This window comes from Gouania willdenowi, unplaced genomic scaffold (assembly GCF_900634775.1).
Source record: "Gouania willdenowi unplaced genomic scaffold, fGouWil2.1 scaffold_188_arrow_ctg1, whole genome shotgun sequence".
NCBI lineage: Eukaryota > Metazoa > Chordata > Actinopteri > Blenniiformes > Gobiesocidae > Gouania > Gouania willdenowi.
This window is the reverse complement of record NW_021144938.1, coordinates 229650-252762: the sequence shown is the minus strand read 5'-3', so window position 1 is coordinate 252762 and position 23113 is coordinate 229650. Positions and strand designations below refer to the sequence as shown.

Here is a 23113-nt window from a genome sequence, read left to right as displayed (position 1 = left end):
ATTTCAAAAGAATCAAGACTTTCTTTTTCAAACGCTAAATGCTTGTTCTTGTAAATACATATATTCAATAGTTTGTTTTAGATCATTTTTTTGGATTTTCACAATGATTTTTTGAAACAAATAAACATGTAAATATGTATTCATTTGTTCTTGTTCCAGGTTCTTCTTCCGTGTTATAGTTTAAGAGCCACTACATCTCATTTTATATAATAATTGACTTAAACTGGTGGTGATCAAAGAACAGGTGGAAAAACGCTAGAACCTTGATTGTTCTGATTGACTCAGATTTGACATTCAGCAGTTAGATTAAATCAAAAACAAAAACAGCCTTCCACCACCTAAAGAACATCTCCATCTCCTTAAAGGTGCCGTGCACACCTCTGAGATCCCTCTCTCCCAATCCCTCCCCTCTGCTCTCTTGGCCTGCCTCCAAACTTCCAAAGTCCCTCCCTCAGAGGAGCTAACAAGCTAACTTTAGTCCAACAGCAACATCACAGTAATATAACATGCTCTGTTAATAGCATATTACTGCAGCGCTTCTTTCTCTCTATGTCAGGGGTGGACAATTGTTTTTTACATGGGGCCACGTGAGAATAAGAAAATATTATGGAGGGCCGGACCAAAACTGAACTGAAATCTGCATAACATTAATTGTGTTTCTTTATATAAAGCAGTAAATAACATTGTTTTGATAAGCTGGAAAGACTGGTAAGAATATATGTTACAATTGAGCAATAAAAGAAGGAAAAAAATGACATTTATTCACTAAAACTTCCCAAAACAATGGTTAACAAAATGTGAACATTTGTACAGTTTTTGAGTCACTATATTAGTGACCATTTTCAGCCACATTCAGTATGACATTGTATGACATATTGGAACAATTAGGTGCCTACATTGTTGGTTAATCACATTCACACTCATTGTGTGTTTTTTTCCAGTTCTTTTTTCTTATTAAGTGAGAGAAATCTAGTCTCTGTTGGTCTTTAACAAGTGCATCAAAGTCAGCTTGAATGTCTGAGGTGGAGATGCAAAGCACAGCTGACAGATGATCATCAGTGAGAGAGGATCTGTACCTGGACTTGTTAAACTTCATCACTGAGAATGTTTGCTCACTTATGTAGCTAGAGCCAAAGAGCACAAAAATCTTCTGAGCATGTCTCCTCATGTTTGGAAACCTCTCTTGCTTAAGAGCAGAGTAGAAATCCAGCAGTGGTTGTGACTTGAAGTGCTCTGCATCAGACTGCAGGTCAATGAGTTCCAGCTGGACATCACTTGGTGCATCATCCACATTGCAGGTAAATGGTGAGGAAATCAAGTGCATCTCACTCTCCATTGTTCTGAGATCTTCAAATCGCCCTCGAAAACTCGCCATGCGGTGCTCCTAACATAGATGAGTACCTGCGGAGGTGATCATCTGATGGTGTGACTTCCTTCAGGGTTTGCATTGAGTGAGATTGTTGCTCTCCAGTTGCCTTGAAAGAAACTGTAACTTGGCCATGAAAGCCTTCACCAGGTTGTGCATTTCATGGACAAAAGGCCCTTGCCTTGCAGTTTGGTGTTCAGTGCAGTCATCAGTGCAGTCACGTCAACAGCAAATGCAAAATTTGTCAGCCATTTCTCATCTGAGATGTCTTTGCCTTTCTTCTCACAAAACGCTCGGATCTCTGCTTTCAGATCCCAGACTCTTTTTAGCACTTTGCCCAGGCTGAGCCATCGGATAGTTGTGTGATAGCTGATGTCACCATGTTCAGTTTCGTGCTCCTCTTGTTGCTTTTGGAACGTCGCTACCAAATTTTCCGATATCCGCACCATTTCACCATCATTTAAGTTTTTATATTTCTCTGAATGTTTCGTCTTGTAATGTCGACTCAAATTGTAATCCTTGAACACAGCAATCTGGTCCCTGCAAACCAAACACACCGCTTTACGTCTGACTGTGGTAAATAAATACTTGGCAGTCCATATCTTGTTGAAAACCCTGCATTCAGCATCTACCTTTCTCTTTTTAGTCGACATTTTGGGGGTGAAATGCGTCATACTAAGTTAGGTGCATGCGTGTGCAGGCTCGGTGCAAAACAACCGGAGGACTGCTGAGGCAATGGTGCACGAGGAGTGGATGGAGCGGTATCTCAGTCTGGATCCAGTAAAAAGTGACCATGAAAAGCTGTAAATGGACTGATATGCAGTGGGCTTCTAGTACTTCATATTGAAATTGTGTTTGTGAACATGTGGGCCACTGTGCCAGTTTTACTAAACTTTATAGCTACTTATACAGGCTCTGAGTTGAAATAAATAAAGTGTGTCAAAATAAAGCGGTCACTCTCCGTGGTGCTGAAGCGCTGATTTGTTCCACTACTGCTTACATACCATTGCGCGACGTAAAAAAACAAAAGCTACAAAATAAAAGCAATGCACACTCATGAGGTAAAATAAAAAAAATTGTTTGTTTTGTCATTTCTTATGAAACTTACGCGGGCCGGTCAGTCAGCCGCATGTGGCCCACTGGCCGTAAAATGCCCAGGTCTGTTCTATGTGCACACACCATTCTAGCAGCAGCAGCAACAACACAGTGTCACTTACAGTACCCAAACGGAGGCTGCTGCGTGCACATTAACAAACACAGGCTCTCAGTGACGTGCCGTGAGCACTAGGGTAGGGTAAGCAGGGCGTTCCAAATCGTGACCACCAATGTCAACACCAATGACAATTTCATATGTTTCTGCTGAAAAGTGTTAAGTCAATTCAAATCAATTCAACTTTATTTATAAAGCATAATTTACAACAAAGTCATCTCAATGCGCTCATCAAAACATAAAATTCAGATCCACATGAACAAGCTTTTAGCATCTACCAAAATCAACGTCGTAAAACACCATTAAAGAAACATAAACAATTATTTAATATAGCCTCCATACTCTCCCAACATTTATGAAACTGTGCGTAGGTAAGATCACTTCAGGTGGCGTACGCTGAAACACATGAAATGCATAAGCAAAAAAAACAAAACAAACACTGGTGTTGTTTTTTATTATTGTTTGTAACTTTTACAAAAATATTTGCAAGATTACAAACTCAATAAGGATAATGAACTCAACTTCCAACTTCTTCAAAAGCACAGAACAAAAAAAGGGTACATTTAAGGAAAAAAAAATAATATTATATTATATATATTATAAAAAAAAATATTGCACAATAACAAATATGGTGTATCAGGGCTCCCATATATATATCCCAATATTGTCTTTTTCCTCCCACCTTGTTTGCACATGCTGTTGAAGGTAAAAACTACATGTAGTGCAATTTTTTGATGACAGCTATGCATGTTAAATTATTGAAATTAAATAAATACCTCAGATTTCTCTCTACTTTTTTGACATTTTATTTAATTTTGACAAAAGAGTTTCACATCCAATTATAAAATAACACACAAGTAAATGAAAATCAATTTAAACATATTAGTAACACGGTCAAATTACAAATGATTAATATCATTAGAGGAAGGCATTGCAACAACAACAAAAAAAAAAATAGAATAGAATAGAAGTGTGAGGTCATGTCTGACAGATACCACAGCACACTTCTTGACCATTTGGTCAGGAAGAGTTTCCCACTTTTTCCCCTCACATACAGAGACAAAGAGCTAAGAACAGGAATTTACGACTGTTTGTCCTTCTCCCTGCTGTGAGCACATGGCAGAATCTTTGCTTTGTGCTATACTGTTCTCCAAGAATTAACAATGAAACATTCCAAAAACGGACACAAATTTCTGATAAAAGTTTGAAATGTTTTTTCTATACTGTCAATAACTGTTTTATTCACAGGAAGTCAAGGACAACCTTAGAATAAGATCATATAATTGTTTTACAGTAAAAGTGTTCCTAAGGAATATCTCTCATTAACGTTGCATAAAGTATATCATGTTTGGTGCCACAATAAACATGAAAATATGATCTCTGCTTTTGTCTAGTTTGGAAAGTTATAATCTAACTGGTTTCTGAGTTATATTCATATTTCTTGTTCCAAAGGATTTCTCATGCATTCATTCCTTATCACACTTACATGATTGCCACAACCCACAGAACATCCCAAGCAATCTAATTGGCTCCCGAAAACACGTCGACCAATAGAATCGCTTGGACCGCGATAAAACCGAAGCGCAAAATTCAAATCATTGGATTTTGGTGCTGGCCGCTAAGATACCCACTGCAGTGTTATGTACGTCTTCTTTAATCTTTTATTTTCTTTGTAACAAAGTGTTTTCTTTCATTAGACCTTTTAAACAAGCTTGCGCTTCCCAGAGATAAAACCTCCTGTTTCAACTGAAGATGCTGAACCAACACAAGAACCAAGAACCAAGAACCAAGAACCACGCCTGAAGGAGCTGAACCAACAACCAAGAACCACGCCTGAAGGAGCTGAACACTGAACTACAAGAACAAAGCCTGCACACGCTGAACAAAGGCCAGACAGACCTAACACAGGTCAGAACCAGTGGAAACCTGCTGACTGAACGAGCTGTGAAACGTGCTAAACAAGGAACAGAACCGACCAGCCTAACACAGGCCAGAACCAGGTCCAGGAAAGGACCCTTTCGGACACACTCCAGCGGTCCAGAGCCACGCTTTGCTGCTTCAGACTCCTCTCACCAGACCACCACTCTGCCACCAGAGAAGGATCACCGACCACGGACCCATCAGAACCGAGGTCCTCTGGATCTCAAATTCTAATCTGGCCAAACATAATTGCAGCCACATTATTCTATACTGATCTTATTATAGCTCACACACACACACGCACGCGCACACGCACACACACACACACAAATCATGCAACTTTTCTCTCCTCCCTCCTTTCTTTCTCTACTAAGCTTTTACCTTTAAAGTGTGAATACATTTACCCTTAGTTTAGTGAGCGTAGTACTCTTTTAGCTTTATTGTGTTAGTAGGTTTTAACTTGTTTTGATTAATAAATGTTTATACTTTGAGAAGTTGTCTGTGGTTTATGAAAATATTACAATCATAAGGTTTGTTATATGGAGAGTAGAAAGTCTTGACACGAGTTCACAACCCTGGATGACAAGGTATTAATAACTAAGTAAGTGATCTGAATCACTTGAACTCAATTTCAGGTGGCACCTCTTGGCAAATTGCTGTAATATTAATAACAATAATATTATAAATCTTATTACTCCTTGTCCAAGCTCATCCTCCTACACAGTCGAGCAGGGACCCACCCACAGCAGTCTGTCCTGGCCCACAACTTTCTGACTAGCCCTGCCACTTCTGTCCCATGTGTGAGGCTGTTCTCACTTTCAGGTCACATAGTGACAAAAAATATCTTCCTTGAGCTCTGATAATGTGAACTGGCTAGTTTGTCTGAGCTGAAGGAGAAGAAATAGGCCTGAAGGTGTTGTGAGGCTGATGGGTGTTATTTTTTTGCACTACAATGTTTATCTAGTGCTGTTATTTAGTACTTGGAGTTCCAAAAAAATTTAGGCCAAATGACTGTTTATATTTCAAATTTTACTTGAATTAAAAAAAAACCCACTTTATGTTGATTTTTTTTTTTTCACCATTTCAAGCCAACACTGCTGTGAAAAGTACATAATGTAATTAAAATGGCACTTTTACTTAGATTTGTTACATTTTTCCACAATTGTGACATTAAAATTGTTTGAGTTTACTGTATTTCTGTCTGTGTTTATTATTTGATTCATTCATTCACTAAAATCCATTTAGATTGAGAAGTGTTGCTTTTTAGGCAAATATAGTTATGCATTTAAAATGTGATTAATTTAGATTATTAATTACAAAGCCCCAAGTTAATTAGATTAATTTTTTAGGGGTGGGACTTATACACAGTGATGGGAGGGTTACTTTTACAAAGTAATTTGGTACAATTACAAGTTACCTGTTAAAAAATAGAATCAGTAACTTACTCTAAGTATCACTATATTAAAGTAATGTAACTGATTACTTTTGGATTACTTCAACACCAAACATGCAAATAAAGACAGAAAATGATAGAATACGTGTAACCTGCTCACTGTATTATTTTAGACAGACATAAAATCACCTTCTATAGTCACACTGTATTAAAGGGAATGTTTTAGTTTAACATAGACTGGGAGAAACCACAATAGTTTAAATAAATAAGGTTATCAATCAATTTACTCATTAATTATGAAAAACTCAGTTTATTCATTGACCTAGACCACAGTCCATACAATAACATGATTATTGTATTGTATAAAATAAATGTTATTGTTACAGCTTTGTAATATATGTAAAAAATAAAAGCACCACCTGAAAGTGGTGTCAGATAGTTCTATATTTATAGTTACAAAGATTATATACACAACATAGCAACAATTATTATTAACATGCTCCAATGTTAACTATATCTTATTTTGTCTACACTGGTGTCAGCATGTACAACAACTGTGTTTGTGTTTATTATTCAAATGGTAAATGTACTTGATTTATATAGAGCTTTATCCCTACAATGAAATTCTCAAAGCACTTTACATATCAGCTCATTCACCCATTCACACTCACATTCACACAAAAAAGGGACAAAACCGACTAAACCTCATCAAACCAACCAAGTCCCCATTATTCACAGAATGAACAAAGAGCTGTGCAAAAGGCTCAATATTTAACATTTAATAACTCAGCTTCATTTATTAATATAAGTGTTTTATATAACAAAAACAAATCTACAACAACACCTTTATTATTAACAAAAACACATGTCTGTTAATTGTAACATTTGAGCATCATGAGGTACATTTAACAAACACTAAAGAACTAATCAAATGTAATGGTAAGTGCTTCTTTTGTTTAGCTAAGCAGACATTAAATTGCTGTTTTCATGGTACAAATCCCTTTTTGTGAGAGTTAGTAACAAGTTGTGCCAGTTCAGACATTTTTATATTGAATTTTATTATTATTATTATTATTATTATTATTATTATTATTATTATTATATTATAACCATATTTATATTTGACATAGTGAAAGTATAGAATAAAGTTGATTACGATTTTAATTTGTAATTTTTTTATTATTATTTATTGTTTTATTTTATTTATTTATTTTATCAATTACTAGACATTTCAGGCAACTCCATTTAAACTCCAAGCGAGCACAACTAAGGTCACTTAGTGAAAATGCGGGGGAACAAACCTGCCGAAGTTAAAATTAAATGAATAAATAAATACGTTTAAAAACAATTACAAAGGAAATGTTTTAATTAAATACAAATAAATAAATATAAGTGGGGAAAAAAACAAAAGTAAAAATATGATTTAGAATATAAATACATCATTGAATAAATGCATGCAAAAAATATTGTTAAAAAAATGAAATGAAATAGATAAAAAACTTTTTTTTTAACTTGTATTCATTTAATCATGTATTTTATACCTATAAAACATTTAAAAATGTTTTACCTTTATTCTTTTATTCATTTATTTTTTAATTATGGCAGGTTTGGTCCTCCATAGAGAAACACTGGCCGAACGTGATCTCAGTGGTGCGTTCAGGGTCTGTAGGAAACCGGTGACATTGCTATGAATTTTACGCAACAGACAGAACGTGAAAAGTGGTCACGTGCGTCGTAAAACTGAACGTTTCACCTTACGTAAATTATTTTATTTTTATAGTTCATATAAAACGTTAAGATAGCCATTTTTTATGTATTGCTCACAAATAAACACAAAAATAGACTGTGTATCTTGAAAAGTTTTTTTTTTTTAAAGTTTTTACGTCAAGTTGCGTGACGTCGTAGCCATGGAAACGAGTTGGATGCGGCATTTAAATTCACCTGCTGAACTTCAACGTTCTTAGCGAGCAGCGAGAGACGTTGAGAGGAGAGCTGTGAGCATCTGTGAGCATCTTTGAGCTGAGAAAGGAGAGAAAAACTCTACAAAATACTGAGAAAAGTCATCAGAAGACCTCTACACGACCAGAAGAAGAACTTCAGACCAGGACCAGAACTTCAGAAAAAGGACTTATAAGACGACGAGACCAGAAAAGTGAACCATGGCCCTGCGCATGGCTCAAGGTAAGACACGTTTGAATTATTCTCACCTGATAGGCCTTATTTCATCATTTTAGCACTGAAAAGTTAAACATATATTATGATTTATAATCTATAGGTCTGTCTAAATCAGGTTCGGGGCCTGAGACGTTTATATTTTATATTATAGGCCGACAGAAAATGGTTTTAACATAACGAAAATCAAGAAATGCTGATTTGTCATGTGTTACTTTGACTTTTGTAATAATTTTACTCTGATGTGACACTTTTAGTGATTATTTGGGCTGTTCCGACTGTTTTGCTGAGGTGTAATTATTTAAAAAAAAAAAAAAAAAGTAGATTTATTTAAGTCCTGTACTGACTGAGGTAGATTTAATGTAAATTTGTACTTTAGTTCATAAATAATTTAAAGTCGAGTTTCACTTCATATTTTTCTAGATAAAATTGATACTGAACTATTTGTTTTGGTTTGTTTTGGAAGCAGCCAATGAGGTGGGTGAAATGTAGTTACCATGGATACTGTTTGCATTGTTTGTGCTTGAATATTTACTTCATTTATTTACAGATACAAACTTTATTTCCTACATTGATCACTTTCTTAAAATGTCTCCTTATTTAAATTTAAATAGCTTATTTTTTCCCTCTTATTTAATTTGTTTTTAAATCCTCCTGTGGACAAGTGTTACAAATTAGAACACGTTAAAACAATTAAAAATTGTCCAATGTCATTGTGCTGTCCATATCAAAATAGAAAATAAATAATCAATAAATAAATTCCTTTAAAAAATAATAAATAGCAGTGCTAAACATCCATCACTGCACAAATTAAATGTTTATTTATGTTTTATCTGTATATGTTGTCAAAGTTTATCACTACATAGTGCAATCTTTTTGCACAGCTATGAATGTTTTAATCTTCCAAGAAATAAACAAATACATTTATTATTTTTGCTTTATTGTGACCATCATTAGCCCTCCTGAAGGAAGGATAAACTAAAGTTTATAAGGGGAATTAAATTGAATTGAATTGTTTATTTTTGAATATGCAAACAAAATAATTAAAATGGGGGAATAAGAGCATAAATTTGAAATTTGATAAAACATCAAATACAGAAGTGTAACTTATAAACTACTGCTCCTTCTAATCTAAACTAATGAATTACAGTGGCAATCTTCATTGTACTAAGACAGTATGTAATATATATACAGTATGTATATAAGTGCATAGCATGTATATCACAAAATATCGTCCCAGGTTGCCCGTTAAGCCCTTGAAAAACAAATGAAGAAAAATAATAGTATAAATTACAAGATAATAATAATACAACAATATACCAAATACAAAACAATTGAACAATAGTATATTATATATATATATATACTGTATATACATGAAACAGTGTCCTCTTAACACTCAATGCTATCCAACACCTCCCTCATGCCTGTACCTTTTAAAAATTGTTGTTGTGCCTTCTTTTGAAATGTTTAATATTTGGACTCTGCTTTAACTTAATGGTGAACCTGTTCCATAGTGTCAACACACTACCTGAAACAAAAACTTTGCCTAGTTTTACGAATTGGAGTTAAATTACCCTCAATAATGCTATATATCTCCTGCATTTTCATCGATAATTGTTTTTTTTAGTCTAGCTGTCTGTTGATGTCTGAATTGGACAAATTTTGTCATATAATGAGTAAAATGTTCCTAAAACTCATTATATACTTTTTCTCGACATATTATATCCCAATTATACTGCAGTAATTCGCTTTTTAGTGTGTAATGCTCTCATAAACTGTCAACACTGGCAAATAGTGGTTTTTAACATTGATTAGCAATCTGCTTATTGTGTTTTTATCAATGCCATTGGTAAAAATATTGTCAATGAGAGTGGCAGAATGAAAACCTCTGTTCCCTTTAACTTCCTTCCTCATTTCAGAAGTGCGCTTTTCTGATTTCTGTTTGTGAATCGCACCATTACGTCGTTGTAGTTCCTCCTTTGCAGAGGGTGGGGTGCCTCCATGTGATTACAGATTCCCTTGGACAGTAGGAAGTCGCTCGAATCACCATCCATCTCACCAGGCTCTCCCCCGTCGTCATTGGTCAGCGCTCAAGGGTATGGCCAGGGTATTATTTGGAGTCCGTCGATGATCATATCATTGACCCGCGTAAGTCTGGGACTCTGCTTTCCAAGTAGGTGGTGGTGCGCTTATCTTTTCTCTGCATTCAGCAGCCGCAGAGCCTTCACTTCTTTGACCTGGTTCAGTCGAACAGCATACAACTCCTCATCAATGCCTTCCCCATCATCGGATACTTCTTTTAGCCCATGTCGCCAGTTTTTATTGGCAAAATAAAGCTATCAGGAGTTAAATGAAAACATTCTACAAACAACAACAAAAACATTTGGTGTTTCTGTATGTGAGACCATATAACAGTTTAAATGTACGTCTAAAGGAAGGTACAAACATGTTTCAGTTAAAAAAGAGCTTTAAAAACTTCATATTTACAATGTAATGAAATAAATATGTTTAAATATCACTGTTCGTTAAACATTTTTTTTTTTGTTTATTTCAGGTATGGGTCAGCCCGAGGGTTGGGTCGCAGGCTGGGCCGAGCCCGAGGGTTCCCCACTTCGGAGGGATGTGGGAGAGGGAGATCAGATCAGTGAAGGCTTCTCTAAGAGTCATCTTGAAAGAGCAAGTTGTCCCGGAGCCAGTCTTTTCCTGAGACTTTTCCTGCTCCAGATGGTCGGGTACGTACAGCTTCTGTTAAGGTGAAATCGAAGATTTACACCCGCCCGGTCGTTCGGTTGATCCCTCTTCCTCAGTTGGCTGAGGAAGAAGATAGTACTCCAGGCAGTCTTCCCGGGGATGGACAATTATCCTGACTGTCAATTGGGGGCGGCTGTGTTGGGAAGACTGGGGGGAACTAATGTTTGTTCCGTGTTTCTACACGTGCCTCTTTCAGTGTTGCACATTGTTCCATGTCCTGTTCTGACAGAGCTACCATGTGTGCATCATCTGTTCTAAAGTAAGTTAATTTTAAATGTTCTTAATTTATTAATATATATATATATTTATTTATATATTATTATTAGTTTTAATTCATCACTGCAGAGTAAACAGTTGGTGGAACAATGACTGATGACAAACTTTTGGGGTGTGCAGTTACATCAAGCCCTTTAATATTCTTCTCCTTCCTCTCCCTCATCTTCCACACTATCAGCGCCAACTTCTTCATAATCTTTCTCCAGGGCAGCCATGTCCTCTCTGGCCTCTGAGAATTCTCCCTCCTCCATTCCCTCTCCAACATACCAGTGGACAAAGGCTCTCTTGGCGTACATGAGGTCAAACTTGTGGTTTAGTCTGGCCCAGGCCTCAGAGATGGCAGTGGTGTTGCTCAGCATGCAAACGGCCCTCTGCACTTTGGCCAGGTCTCCTCCAGGAACCACAGAGGTAGGCTGGTAGTTGATGCCCACCTTGAAGCCGGTGGGGCACCAGTCCACAAACTGGATGGAGCGTTTGGTCTTAATGGCTGCAATGGCAGCGTTGATATGACAAGCCCTTTTAACATTTAATAAGTTATCTGAAATTCAATTGCTGATATCTGCAATTCAATTGTTGGCTGAGGTGGAGTGATACATGTTGGGGAAAGTCCCAGTGAAGTTGTGTCCTATATCGTCACTCATGTAATGCCTCTGATCCAATCATATTGCCTGGTCAGAACAAACTGTTCTGTACAAAAGCACAAGTAGTACCACACTATACGTTGTATAGTAAATGTTCACTGACTGTTTTAATATCTTATTTCAACAAATAATAAAGGCAGGTGTTGAATCCACTTATTCATTTATTTGAAATACCCTCTATGATCATAGTTAAGTAATGTAATATTTTGTCTAATGACCCATAATAAGACTACCGTATTTTCTGGAATATAAGTCGCACGAGCCAAAAAATGCATAATGATGAAGAAAAAAAACATATATAAGTCGCACCAGCCAAAGAGGAGCATGCACTGATACAAAAGCCTACAGTGTCCTCTAGTGGCCTTCACATGGATAACCGCTAGAGCGTACTGTAGGCTTGTGTATCACACTGATCTCTGTGCCTCTACCTCTAAAATGTTTAATATATTTGTATACAAGTCACAACCCAGCCAAACCATGACAAAAAGTGTGACTTATAGTCCAGAAAACACTGTACTTCTTGCAGTACACCACTTTACACCCTGTCATTTTACCTCAGAAATCAAAGACACTGCATTTTATCTTGAAAATATATTTCTTTATTTTATTGTACAACTGCAAAATGTCCTGCCTCCACTGCATAACATTGGAACATTAACTGATTACCACATTTGAGGGGGGAAAAGGGTGAGTTGTACTTAACATGAAAATATCAGTTTCTGAAATATTTGTCTCCAAAATATGAACTTCTTTTAACAGTATAACCATACTATAACTTCTAACTATTGTTGTGTTCAGTTATGATTACTTTACACAAATGCACTGAAAAAGCAGTTTTAATTTTAAGAAAATTGCAGCAACATTACAGAAGTCTGAAGCGGGCTTTGCCTTAGTGAACTTGTACTTCAAAGCCTGAACTGACTTAAACTTTTTGTCCACAGAATGCGGCACTGAAAACAAATTGCAGAGACCTTGTTTGTTGCCGTTTGACTTAAAGACACAAACATATTAAACAATGGATTTTTTTGTATTTTGTTCAACCTCTTTGTGATATTATATTGATATTTTTATTGTTTTGGTCTGGACTTGGTCTCGTTCCCTAAATGCCTGGGAGCTCTCTGTTGTTGGGCAGTTCTTGGTCATATTTAGTGTGGTCTTGACTACAACATTGGTTTAAAGATTTATTAATTTTAGGGCAAATGTAATGCTACAGTTAAAGTCAAGTAAGCTTTCAATTGGTTTTAATACAATTTTATTTGCAATAGAGGCTGAGAAAAAACTTATTGTAGTTTTTCAGAAAATGCTCAGGTTTTGGGAGGTTGTTTTGAAACAATGCAGAGATTTTAGAGTGTTTATGTAGGACCCTAGTTATATTATGCAATGCCGAAACCTGGAGCCTGCAGAATTCCTTCTGTCATACAGCTTTTGAATTTTTCATATTGTTTGTGAATGGGCAGTCTGAGCACTATGGCGCATGTGTTTGCCTCTGGAAAGATTTTAGTGTCTTCATTGTAGAGAAATTCAATGACCGGATGCAGTGGGAAGCCCAGGGGAGGCACTGCTGAAGCTCCAGAGGCAAACTCCGGCACCATTTCCAGCGTCAAGGGGCTGCATTCTCCTTCTACAAAGACACAAGCAAAGGAAATTGTAGATCACATGGAAATAAATATGAATGCCTGTCACACTAATACGCTTCAAGTATTGTACAACTGTATCTACATGAAAGTGATGATATAGTCCAGATCTATAATATATATATATTGTTGAACATTGTTGCTAAACTCTTCTGAAACTTCCCAATAGAGGTCTGAGGCTATTTTCAAGTTGTCGTTTTGACATATGCAAGGCCACCCTGGGGCCCATCAGCATAACTATAATTGCACAACAAGACACAAATGGCTCACCGATCAACCAAACCTGATTCCAATTCCTAGGGCTGGCTTAGTGGTCCTGCCAAAAACACACATGCCATTGAAATATCGTACCCTCAACATCGATTAACCAGTCTCTCCAGAAACAGATGGTCTGATTTTCCAGGGGTCGTCTGTTACTTCCAGGGACCGAGAAATCAACTTGAAACAAAGTAGAAAAGTCTTTTGCCTCCAGTGGTTTTGGTGCACTGGTGAACAGGTCCTCAAAGATTTCAGGGTGAGCCCTAAGCTCATCAAGGAAACCAAGAGTTTTGAAACCTTCCTCAAACCTGGAAAAAAACACACATAAATCAGAACATTACAAATCAATGTTTTATGAACAAGTTACCCTTTCACACCCCTCAGTTTTGCCCTGATGGATAAACTGCTCACTGTCTGAATGCCACATGCATTCGCCCATCAACAAAATAATGTGCTGCAGATTGGACCAGGGAATCCCTCTGCTCCAACGATGTGATGTATCTCAGTGTTCCCATCATGCTCACACTGTCTTCTGCATCTGTGATTGCATCATTTGCCTCACGGACAGTCTCAGCTCCTTTTATCTAAAAAAACATATATATTGACTGAGAGTCGTCACATTTTGGGGAAAAAATCTACAGTGAAAATGTAATGAGCAAGCTTCAAAAACGGTCCAATACACAACCTTTAATAACTTTTCTCTGAACGACTGGTCTCCCACTTCATCCAATGAAGCAGCAGGTGGAGATTTACCACAAAGCCGGAGAAAGAGACGCTTAGAAAAGAAGCATGGGCGAACTCCACCATGGATTATACACACAGTCACCATCTTTCCAAACAGGGTGTACAGTCCAGTCTCAAGATCTGAAAAATAAACATTTATGTAAAGATTAAAATAATTAGTTTTAATTAGTTACACTTCTTTTTAAATATGCAAAAAACTTCATAATTACTTACAATGAGTATCAAGCGCCAACAGTCTATCATCCTCAGGCCCATCAAATATCTTTGAGTGCTGTATAGCCCTCATTAGCAACCGCAGGTATTCCCTGGTTGGCCCCCCGTCATCCACAGCCCCTTCTCCTTCCCCCTCACTGTCGACAAATATCACATCCAGCTTTGCCAATCCAGAGGCACTGCCCCCGATGTCCACGCGATGTTGCAGAGTCGTGTCAGCCATGACAGCCCCACATCCACCCCCGGAGCCCTGCCACCGAGGAGTAATCCATTCCTGGAAAAATACAAACGTTTACCAAAAACGAATTGCAATGAAGGCAAGAGGTGTGTTCTTCATTACCTCAGTTGTGTTCCTTTCAAAAAGTGGTCCTGGCACAGGCTCACTTTCAAAGGATCCTGCTGGTGCAGGCTCAGGAGGTGCGAGAGGCATATTTAATGTTGTTTCCTGTGATATAGTGTGAAAGTTCACAGACAATTAACTCATGCAATCCAAGGTCAACATTTTTTTACACCACTTTTTAAAGTTACTGTATGAGGAACTGCAAACCTGTAACACTTAAGCAAGTGGGAGTATGTATAGTCTACTCCTCCCAGTACCCTCCCTTAATTCTTTGACAGAATGGACTTGGATCTTTGTCAGCCTCTTGCCTTTATCAGCCCGGGCCAACTCAAACCCAACCAGATTTGCATTGTTTTGTCTTGATATTTAAAAGAAATGATAATGTGTTCACAGTGATTCCAGTATAAAGTTGGTCATATGCTAATTTGTTAATTGCAAAATCTAATCATGTGTTCAATTATGAATATAAAGCAGATGAAGACAATGAAATCCTGTCTTACCATTGTTTATCTTTCTTTTTAAATGCTCAGGCTTTGGAGAGAAGTTGTAGTGTCAGAGAGAACTTTCACTCTGCGTTTGGACACCGTGTACTGTGAACTACACGCACTAAGTCTGACGTCATAACCAGTACGTCTTTGCGTTCCAATAATGTACACATTACACGCAATTACGTACTGGGTATTACGTCAGATTTAGTGCGTGTGTACACACACACGCACACACAGTACAGACAAATAAAATTTAGAGAAGAGAGGAAAACAAAAAATGTAAGCTTATTTGGGGGTAGTTCTGATGGACAAACTAATTAAACTCTGCCAAGCTCCAGTTCAGTTTAATTTGAGAGCGTTGTTTTTTCTCTGTCTCACGCATTGGTTTCCCTAAAATTGAAGAAATACAAAAAGATTTATCATTCAGCACACATAATTTACTGTTTAAGTTTGTACAATGTCAATCTAATGTGAACATGTTTTGTAAATATAATTTATAAATGACATATAATTACTTTATATTCATTGTCTCATTTTGGTTAGGTAAGGCCTGTTTCAATGGTTTCACTCGCTCAGACATCCTAAACTTACCAAAACCATATCTGAGTAAACTCCTCTTGTTGTTTTGGTGTTGGGATCCGTGTGTAATTTGGACCAGGGAACAGAAAAAGACTCACATTCCACACTGGGTTTTCCCTCCTCCCAACTGTCCCTGCAAAAGAATATGGCTTTATTACTTTTTATTTATTACTACTATTATTACTAGCAATCAGAATATGGGCTATATTGTTTGCTTTCATTAGTCTGTCTACATACTTGACCTTAATGTTTATTTTAATATTCGTGAAACAGCCAAACAAAGTCCAGTTACCTATTCTATTTTAAATATAAACTGATTTTCAGCTAGCATCTTAGCTATATAACGTTAATAGCATTGCACTACCTGTTTGGTGACATTACTCTAGCTAACAATACTGTAGTACTAGCTTATGGCTAGCTCTAGCGGCGGTAGCATTAATTTTACTACACCGTTATAGTTTAACTGTCATTCGATGTCGGGCACGTCGGAACAAGCGTCTGGTAGGAACAAGGATGTCACTGTTACTCTGCAACAGCTCCTGTCTGGCTCGATTCGCCACATTAAAACATCGATCAAACGCAGAAACTGCGGTCTCAGTGTTTCCCTCTCGATCCATTTTCAAACGTTTCTCAGCAGATTACGCGCGCTCCGTACGTCACGGTTGTGGAGTTGCCCAATGAGAAGTCCTGAAAAGTCAGAGGCTGCCAATTACCATATTAATTTCGGATATGTAGTCCGAATTACCATATTAGTTTCGGATATGTGGGCGGGACAATGACGTCATTTCGGATATGTAGTCCGAATTACCATATTAATTGTAGATATCTACAGTGTTATTTGAACATGTTGTAATTCAATTGCAGATATCTGCAATTCAATTGTTACATGTAAAAATGTAATTGCAGATATCAAGAATTCAATTTCGACATGTTGTAATTCAATTGCAGATATCTGCAATTCAATTGTTACATGTAACAATTGAAAGTTAAAAGGGCTTGCCATACGAAGCAGGCGTTTGTGATTTCAGACACAGACAGCTGCTCATGGTAGGCTTTCTCAGCAGAGATGACCGGGGCATAGGTGGCCATTGGGAAGTGGATACGAGGGTAAGGCACCAAGTTGGTCTGAAACTCTGTCAGATCAACATTCAGAGCTCCATCAAAACGAAGAGAAGATGTGATTGATGAGACGGTCTGGCTCATGAGACGGTTAAGATTAGGGTATGAAGGGTGCTCAATATCAAGGTTCCTCTGGCAGATGTCGTAGATGGCCTCGTTGTCCACCATGAAGGCACAGTCTGAGTGCTCCAAGGTGGTGTGGGTGGTCAGGATGGAGTTGTAAGGCTCAACTACAGCAGTGGAAATCTGGGGTGATGGGTAGACAGCAAACTCAAGCTTGGCCTTTTTACCATAGTCAACAGAGAGCCTCTCCATCAGCAAGGAGGTGAAACCAGAGCCAGTGCCTCCACCAAAGGAGTGGTAGATGAGAAATCCCTGCAGGCCAGTGCACTGATCCGCCTGTAAAAAAAAGCAATAAAATCCTTATTAGTTTAAAGATTAGGTTTTATTTCCTGCAACTTTCATTTCTTTTAGATGTACCATTTTACGAGTCCTATCCATAACAAGTTCTATGATCTCTTTCCCAATGGTGTAGTGTCCTCGGGCATAGTTGTTGGCAGCATCCTCTTTTCCTGTGATAAGCTGATCTGGATGAAACAGCTGACGGTACGTTCCTGTTCGCACTTCATCTATAGAGAAAATCAAAGCAGTAAAGTTATGTAGTTTCAAAATAATCTAATGAAATACACAATTCAGAATAATCTTCAATCCATCGACGTTTTTTTTTAAAAAAAAACATGACTTATTTAATTGGCGCAGTTTTCCTGATGTTTAGTCACAGGCCCAGGGCGCCATCTGCTGGAAGGGGGCCAAATAGCACCACATTTCTTTTTTTTTTTTAAATGATAATTTAAAAAGGTATAATGAACGTGAAACACACCCTTTACAATCACTGTACATGTTTTCTCCTAATTGAATATTAATACTAAAAATCTGTAACTTTATATGTTAATCTTCTGCTCATATTTCTATTTATTTTATTCTAATTCTTGTTCTATTCTATATACAGTAATTATATTATGTTGTTTGCACATTGTGTTCTTTGATTTGATTAGTCAGTAACACAAAACCTAAAATCAAACAGGAAAGTAGAAATGTCTTGTACTGAAACTGTATATACTGTATTTTAACTTTTGATTGCACTGTTTTACATTGTTTTTGGATTTTTGCACCATTGTTGTTATTGTTTCTTGAGACATTTGCACTATACCTGTAAGTGTTATGTTGTATTATTGTAATTTTAAATTTTAAAATAGGTTGTATATTTTTTCAATGGGTTTGTTGTATCACAGAATTGCATTGTTTTGTCTTGATATTTAAAAGAAATGATAATGTGTTCACAGTGATTCCAGTATAAAGAAGTATTCTGTGTATAGTTATAAGTTTGTTAGTCATAGTTCTGATATAATCATATAATAATGAGTAATGATATGATTACAAACCGATGGACATAGGCTCCAGGTCTACATAAAGCGCTCTGGGGACACGTTTCCCTGTCCCAGTTTCACTGAAAAAGGTATTGAAGGAGTCGTCTCCTCCTCCAGATTCCTGGTTAGAAAGCACCTGTCCGTTTGGCTGAATCCCATGCTCCAGACAGAAAAGTTCCCAGCAGGAGTTACCGATCTGGACTCCAGCTTGGCCCACATGAATAGAAATAATCTCACGCTGCAGAGAGAAAACAATATATCAGGATCCTGGCATCACTTAATCATGACATCAGTTGGTCATATGCTAATTTGTTTATTGCAAAATCTAATCATTTGTTCAATTATGAATATAAAGCAGATGAAGACAATGAAATCCTGTCTTACCATTGTTTAATTAACACATATGCTTTCACAGACTGGACGCTTTCTCCACATATAGTACAAGAATACATTTTGTCAACCTATAACGTGGCATCCAAACATAAGCAACCTGGTTAGCTTCGGGCTTCAGCACATAGACGGCCCCGCTTTAGCTTGGCGCTCGGCGGGAAAACCTACACTGTGTTACAGAGTAGTGCAAAACGCTTTCTTATGACTCCTGACTAAAGAAGAACACAAATGTATCTTCTAAAACAATGCCAACTTGAATTAATAGGCTTTCCCAGGCTGTTATAAGAATTGTATACCCATAAACGCGCATCTAAATGTCATTACATAAGGTTTACGGACTACAGTGTAGCGTCTTCAAAGATGTGTACTGAGTTACTCACCAGGAAACTCAAGACGGCAGGTGAAGAAGCTCTCGGTTACAACCATGGACTTCAAACTGCAGCGTCAGGATGTGATGTCCATGTCCATGTCCATGTCCATGTCCAACGGGAACGGGTCACTCCAGCCGACTCCACTCACTCGCGCTGTAATCACAATCAGCGCATGCGCGGGAGGCTGACTGTGTCGGTAGCGGAACCGGAGACAGAAGCAGTGCACTGATTGGCCAGTTCAAATTCAGCCGCTAACTGTGGAAACTTGTTTAATCTTTTAGCATTGTTGTTACATTTGAGATGCTTTTAAAAATCATGTTTTAAGACCACAGGACTCCTTTGAAAAAGAGGTTTTTAAATTCAATATGACTTTTCTTTAAAATCACTAAATTAGTTTTAATATATAATCGATATTATTTAAAGTTAATATATATTAATAGTAATTGCATATTCTTTTATTGTTGTGTCTTGTTGCACTTTCACATTGACTTTTAGCTGTAATTAAAAAATAATTGCAAAATACAGTACTCGAGTGCAATATGTTATACGTATTTTTTTCAGTTAAAAAAACGGTGCAAGAGAGACGGAATGTATATTTTAAAGAGAAAAAATTTAATCATTACAGTTTTTTCATGATTAACGAGTTTACTATGATTTTAATGTTATATAAACAGTAAAAACCCATTATTTATTTTTACAGTTTTTTACTGTCATGGTTTCACAGTTTTTACCCGTAAATTTTACAGATTTTTTTTACAGAAATTTCTTTTTAAATGCTCAGGCTTTGGAGAGAAGTTGTAGTGTCAGAGAGAACTTTCACTCTGCATTTCGACACCGTGTACTGTGAACTACATGCACTAAGTCTGACGTCATAACCAGTACGTCATTGCGTTCCAATAATGTACACATTACATGCAATTACGTACTGGTTATTACGTCAGATTTAGTGCGTGTGTACACACACACGCACACACACACACACACAGTACATACAAATAAAATTTAGAGAAGAGAGGAAAACAAAAAAAAGAATTAAATGAAAATAATAACAAGTTAAAAAAAGTTAAGTCTGTAGAGCATACATCATCATACCTTTAAAGATGTATGCTCTACAGACTTAACTGTATAACAATATAAAACAACAATCGCGCCTTAAAAGTTGATTTATTTAAATGATCATCTCCTTTTTTATATTTATTTTTTATTTTATTTTTATTTATTCAGTTTATTTCCGACATGGTTACATTCACTTTTTTTTTTCATTTTTTTTTTTTTCTTTTTTGTACATGCCGAAAAAGGAGACGAGAGAAGCAGTTTGCTTATCCGGGTCCCGTCCCCTGTTTTACCATCGCAAATTTACATGGGTTTACATGTCTCTCTGGTCAAACATTCTTGAGTTGAACAGTCCTTTTTTGTGTATTCTCATCTGTGTTGTCCTCCTCCTCTCTATCATTGTTCGTGTTGGCCTTGTTCCCTGCCAGACGTTGTTAGCATTCCTCCAGTTCAAGAACAGTTCCTCTTTCGAAGGTGTTTGGAAGGTTTTTTCCCTTTTCATCCATAGTGTCACCACTCGGGAATGTCTCTTTTGGACACACAAGTTTGCAGCTTGTTTTGTCTCTACATCAAGGCTAATTCAGCTCTATTGGCAGTGTTGTATTCTCCACTGTCAGATCTAACTTGTATAAACACATTATTATATCCTAGTTCACAAGCAAGGTAGTATTTTAATGTATTATATCTTAGTTCATAAGCGTGTTTCTAACTGCTGTTGTTAGTTCTAATGGCAGTGTTGTTTTTTCCACTGTTAGATTTAACTTGTATAAACACATTATTATATCTTAGTTCATAAGCAAGGTAGTAATTTCATTGTACAAGAAAACGTGTTTCTAACTGCACATATGACAATAAACACTTTGAATTTAAATTTAATGTAATCCTTAATCACCCCACCACCTAGCAATTGAAATGAATAAATGACAGACCTTTTTTACTCTTGGTTTCCACATTGAATTCAGTCTCCGTAAAATAATCACAGTCTGAGTTTTGTTTCCAGTGTTTATATAGATCTGGGTCCATATCCATGATTACCATCAGTAGTGTTGTTGTTTAGGTGGATCCTTCGTATTTTCCCAAGTCTTCCATCGTTTTGATGAGAAATGGTTTTCCGTCCTCTTCTTCCAGAATATAAATCCTGCAGTTTTTTGACCACGTCTTCACAATTTTCCCTCCTTTTTTTATTTGGCGTGCCTTCCATGCAATGCTTGCATTTTGTTTCGTCAGGTTTTCATTGATGTACACCTTCGTTCCTTTGAGTTTATTTCCTTGCCTCAGGAGTTGTCCTTTGAATTTCATATTTGTGAAGGTTATTTTTACAGCTCTGTTATCATCTTTCTTTGGCAGGAGATGGCAGGAGTTGATGTTGTCAGGGTTCAGGACAATGTCCTTCGACTTCAGGTAGTCAATGACCTGTTGTTCAATCGATTTTGTTTCTTCGTCACTCGCATAGCTCCTGGGTTTTATCTTTAGGCCTGTGATGATGACATCTTTCTCTCTTTCCTTTTGTTCCAGCTGTTCAACCCTCGCGTTCAACAATTTTATCTCTTCAGCATTTCTTTCATTCTTTTCTTTCAGTACCTTTGCTTCGCTTTGTAGTCTTTCCAGTGAGTTTTCCAGCGTCTTTTCCAACGACTTTATCTCGGCAGATAGGTTTCGTAGACCCTCGCATATCATCTCCTTGACCTCTTCCAAACCCAAATTGGGTTCTGAAGGGCCTCCCTGCGGTTTTTTCACCATTTTCCTTCAGTCGTGGGCCCAATGTTTCAGGCTGTTCTGCTGTTCAGCTGTAGCCAGCTGTAGCCAAGGTCGTGTTATCGGAGCAAACGATAACACGTCTGCTGTCTCCAAAGACCAGAGAACTTTACTGATGAACTTTATCCAGAGAACTTTACTGATGTCAGTAAATGTTTTAATGCAGATCAACCTCTCAATGACTTTCACTTAATGATCTACATCTACAATGTTAGAAAGAAAACTACCATTTGCACAAAAAAAAAAAAAAAAAGTCTTAAAGCAACACAACATTAGTAATTATGTGAACACGTCTGTGGTGTGTGATGTTACTAATGTGTTTCAGAGAAAAGTGTTAAGGTTCATTAAAGTGTTAAGAAACGGTGTTCAGGTGGGCGGAGCCAGGTAGAAACCCAGGGTTTCTTTGATAAAACCTGCCAGCGACCAGGTTTAGTTCACGGACAATGTTGCCATGGTAACATACTCAGAGAAGAACATACCTCGCTTTTTGGAATGGGATACTCAGAGTTTCCCTCATTTGAGCCTGAACATACTCAGAGTTTGAACATAACCCGCTTTATGGAATACCCCTCAGCTCTCCTTGTCTGCAACAGAAAGGAGGTCATTAAAAAGCAAATCATGTAAAAAAAAAAAAAAAACCCATTAAAACATCAAGTGATTTTTGATTGAATGAATGTCTTAGCAGCAGATTCAAGGTCCATAGAAAAACACTATTACATACAAAAATAATCATAAGAACAGTTCAAATGAACATTAGATTAGACAAGGCATTTGTTTCATTTACTATGTATTTATGCTGACATAACCTACAAGTGCAATTCAGCTACTACCAGTGTTCATAACACTGGTAGTAGCTGAATAAGAGTTTTAAATAATATAAGTTAATGTCTAGCACAAACACACACACAAACACTTACTTAAAATCATCGACCCTAATGAAAAAAAGAATAAAAGATCATTTAAGACAAGGTAATTTTCAAATATTTTTTTTAAATTGTATGTAAGCAATT

The 23113-nt window shown here is 37.0% G+C and overlaps 2 protein-coding genes across 3 annotated transcripts; both read right to left on the bottom strand.

The window, feature by feature from the left end:
• Nucleotides 1-11206: 11206 nt before the first annotated feature.
• On the bottom strand, nt 11207-17902 carry LOC114458804 (tubulin alpha chain-like). The gene is made up of 4 exons (XM_028441188.1): nt 17891-17902; nt 17588-17782; nt 16959-17506; nt 11207-11607 (listed from the first exon to the last, which is right to left on the bottom strand). The coding sequence occupies exons 1-4, from the start codon at nt 17900-17902 to the stop codon at nt 11226-11228; spliced, it is 1137 nt and encodes a 378-aa protein (XP_028296989.1). The 3' UTR covers nt 11207-11225.
• On the bottom strand, nt 12412-16248 carry LOC114458813 (G2/M phase-specific E3 ubiquitin-protein ligase-like). 2 transcript variants are annotated; one of them, XM_028441197.1, is made up of 8 exons: nt 16001-16248; nt 15422-15799; nt 14922-15026; nt 14582-14855; nt 14310-14488; nt 14036-14208; nt 13718-13932; nt 12412-13353 (listed from the first exon to the last, which is right to left on the bottom strand). In XM_028441197.1, exons 2-8 carry the CDS (start codon nt 15422-15424, stop codon nt 13106-13108), a joined length of 1197 nt encoding a protein of 398 aa, XP_028296998.1. In that variant the 5' UTR covers nt 15425-15799; nt 16001-16248; the 3' UTR covers nt 12412-13105. The 2 variants fall into 2 exon arrangements, with proteins under 2 accessions (XP_028296998.1, XP_028296999.1); XM_028441198.1 differs by lacking the exons at nt 15422-15799; nt 16001-16248 and having other exon boundaries at nt 14922-15359.
• Nucleotides 17903-23113: the final 5211 nt, after the last annotated feature.

Excerpts from the sequence above, each read along its gene's own strand:
- LOC114458813 (XM_028441197.1), bottom strand. Across the intron at positions 14,856-14,921 it reads TTGAAAGGAACACAACTGAG|GAATGGATTACTCCTCGGTG; the intron begins GTAATGAAGAAC and ends GTATTTTTCCAG. Across the intron at positions 14,489-14,581 it reads GTTGGCGCTTGATACTCATT|ATCTTGAGACTGGACTGTAC; the intron begins GTAAGTAATTAT and ends TTTATTTTTCAG.
- LOC114458804 (XM_028441188.1), bottom strand. Across the intron at positions 17,507-17,587 it reads TGGATAGGACTCGTAAAATG|GCGGATCAGTGCACTGGCCT; the intron begins GTACATCTAAAA and ends TTTTTTTTACAG. Across the intron at positions 11,608-16,958 it reads TTAACTTTCAATTGTTACAT|GGCTTGTCATATCAACGCTG; the intron begins GTAACAATTGAA and ends AAATGTTAAAAG.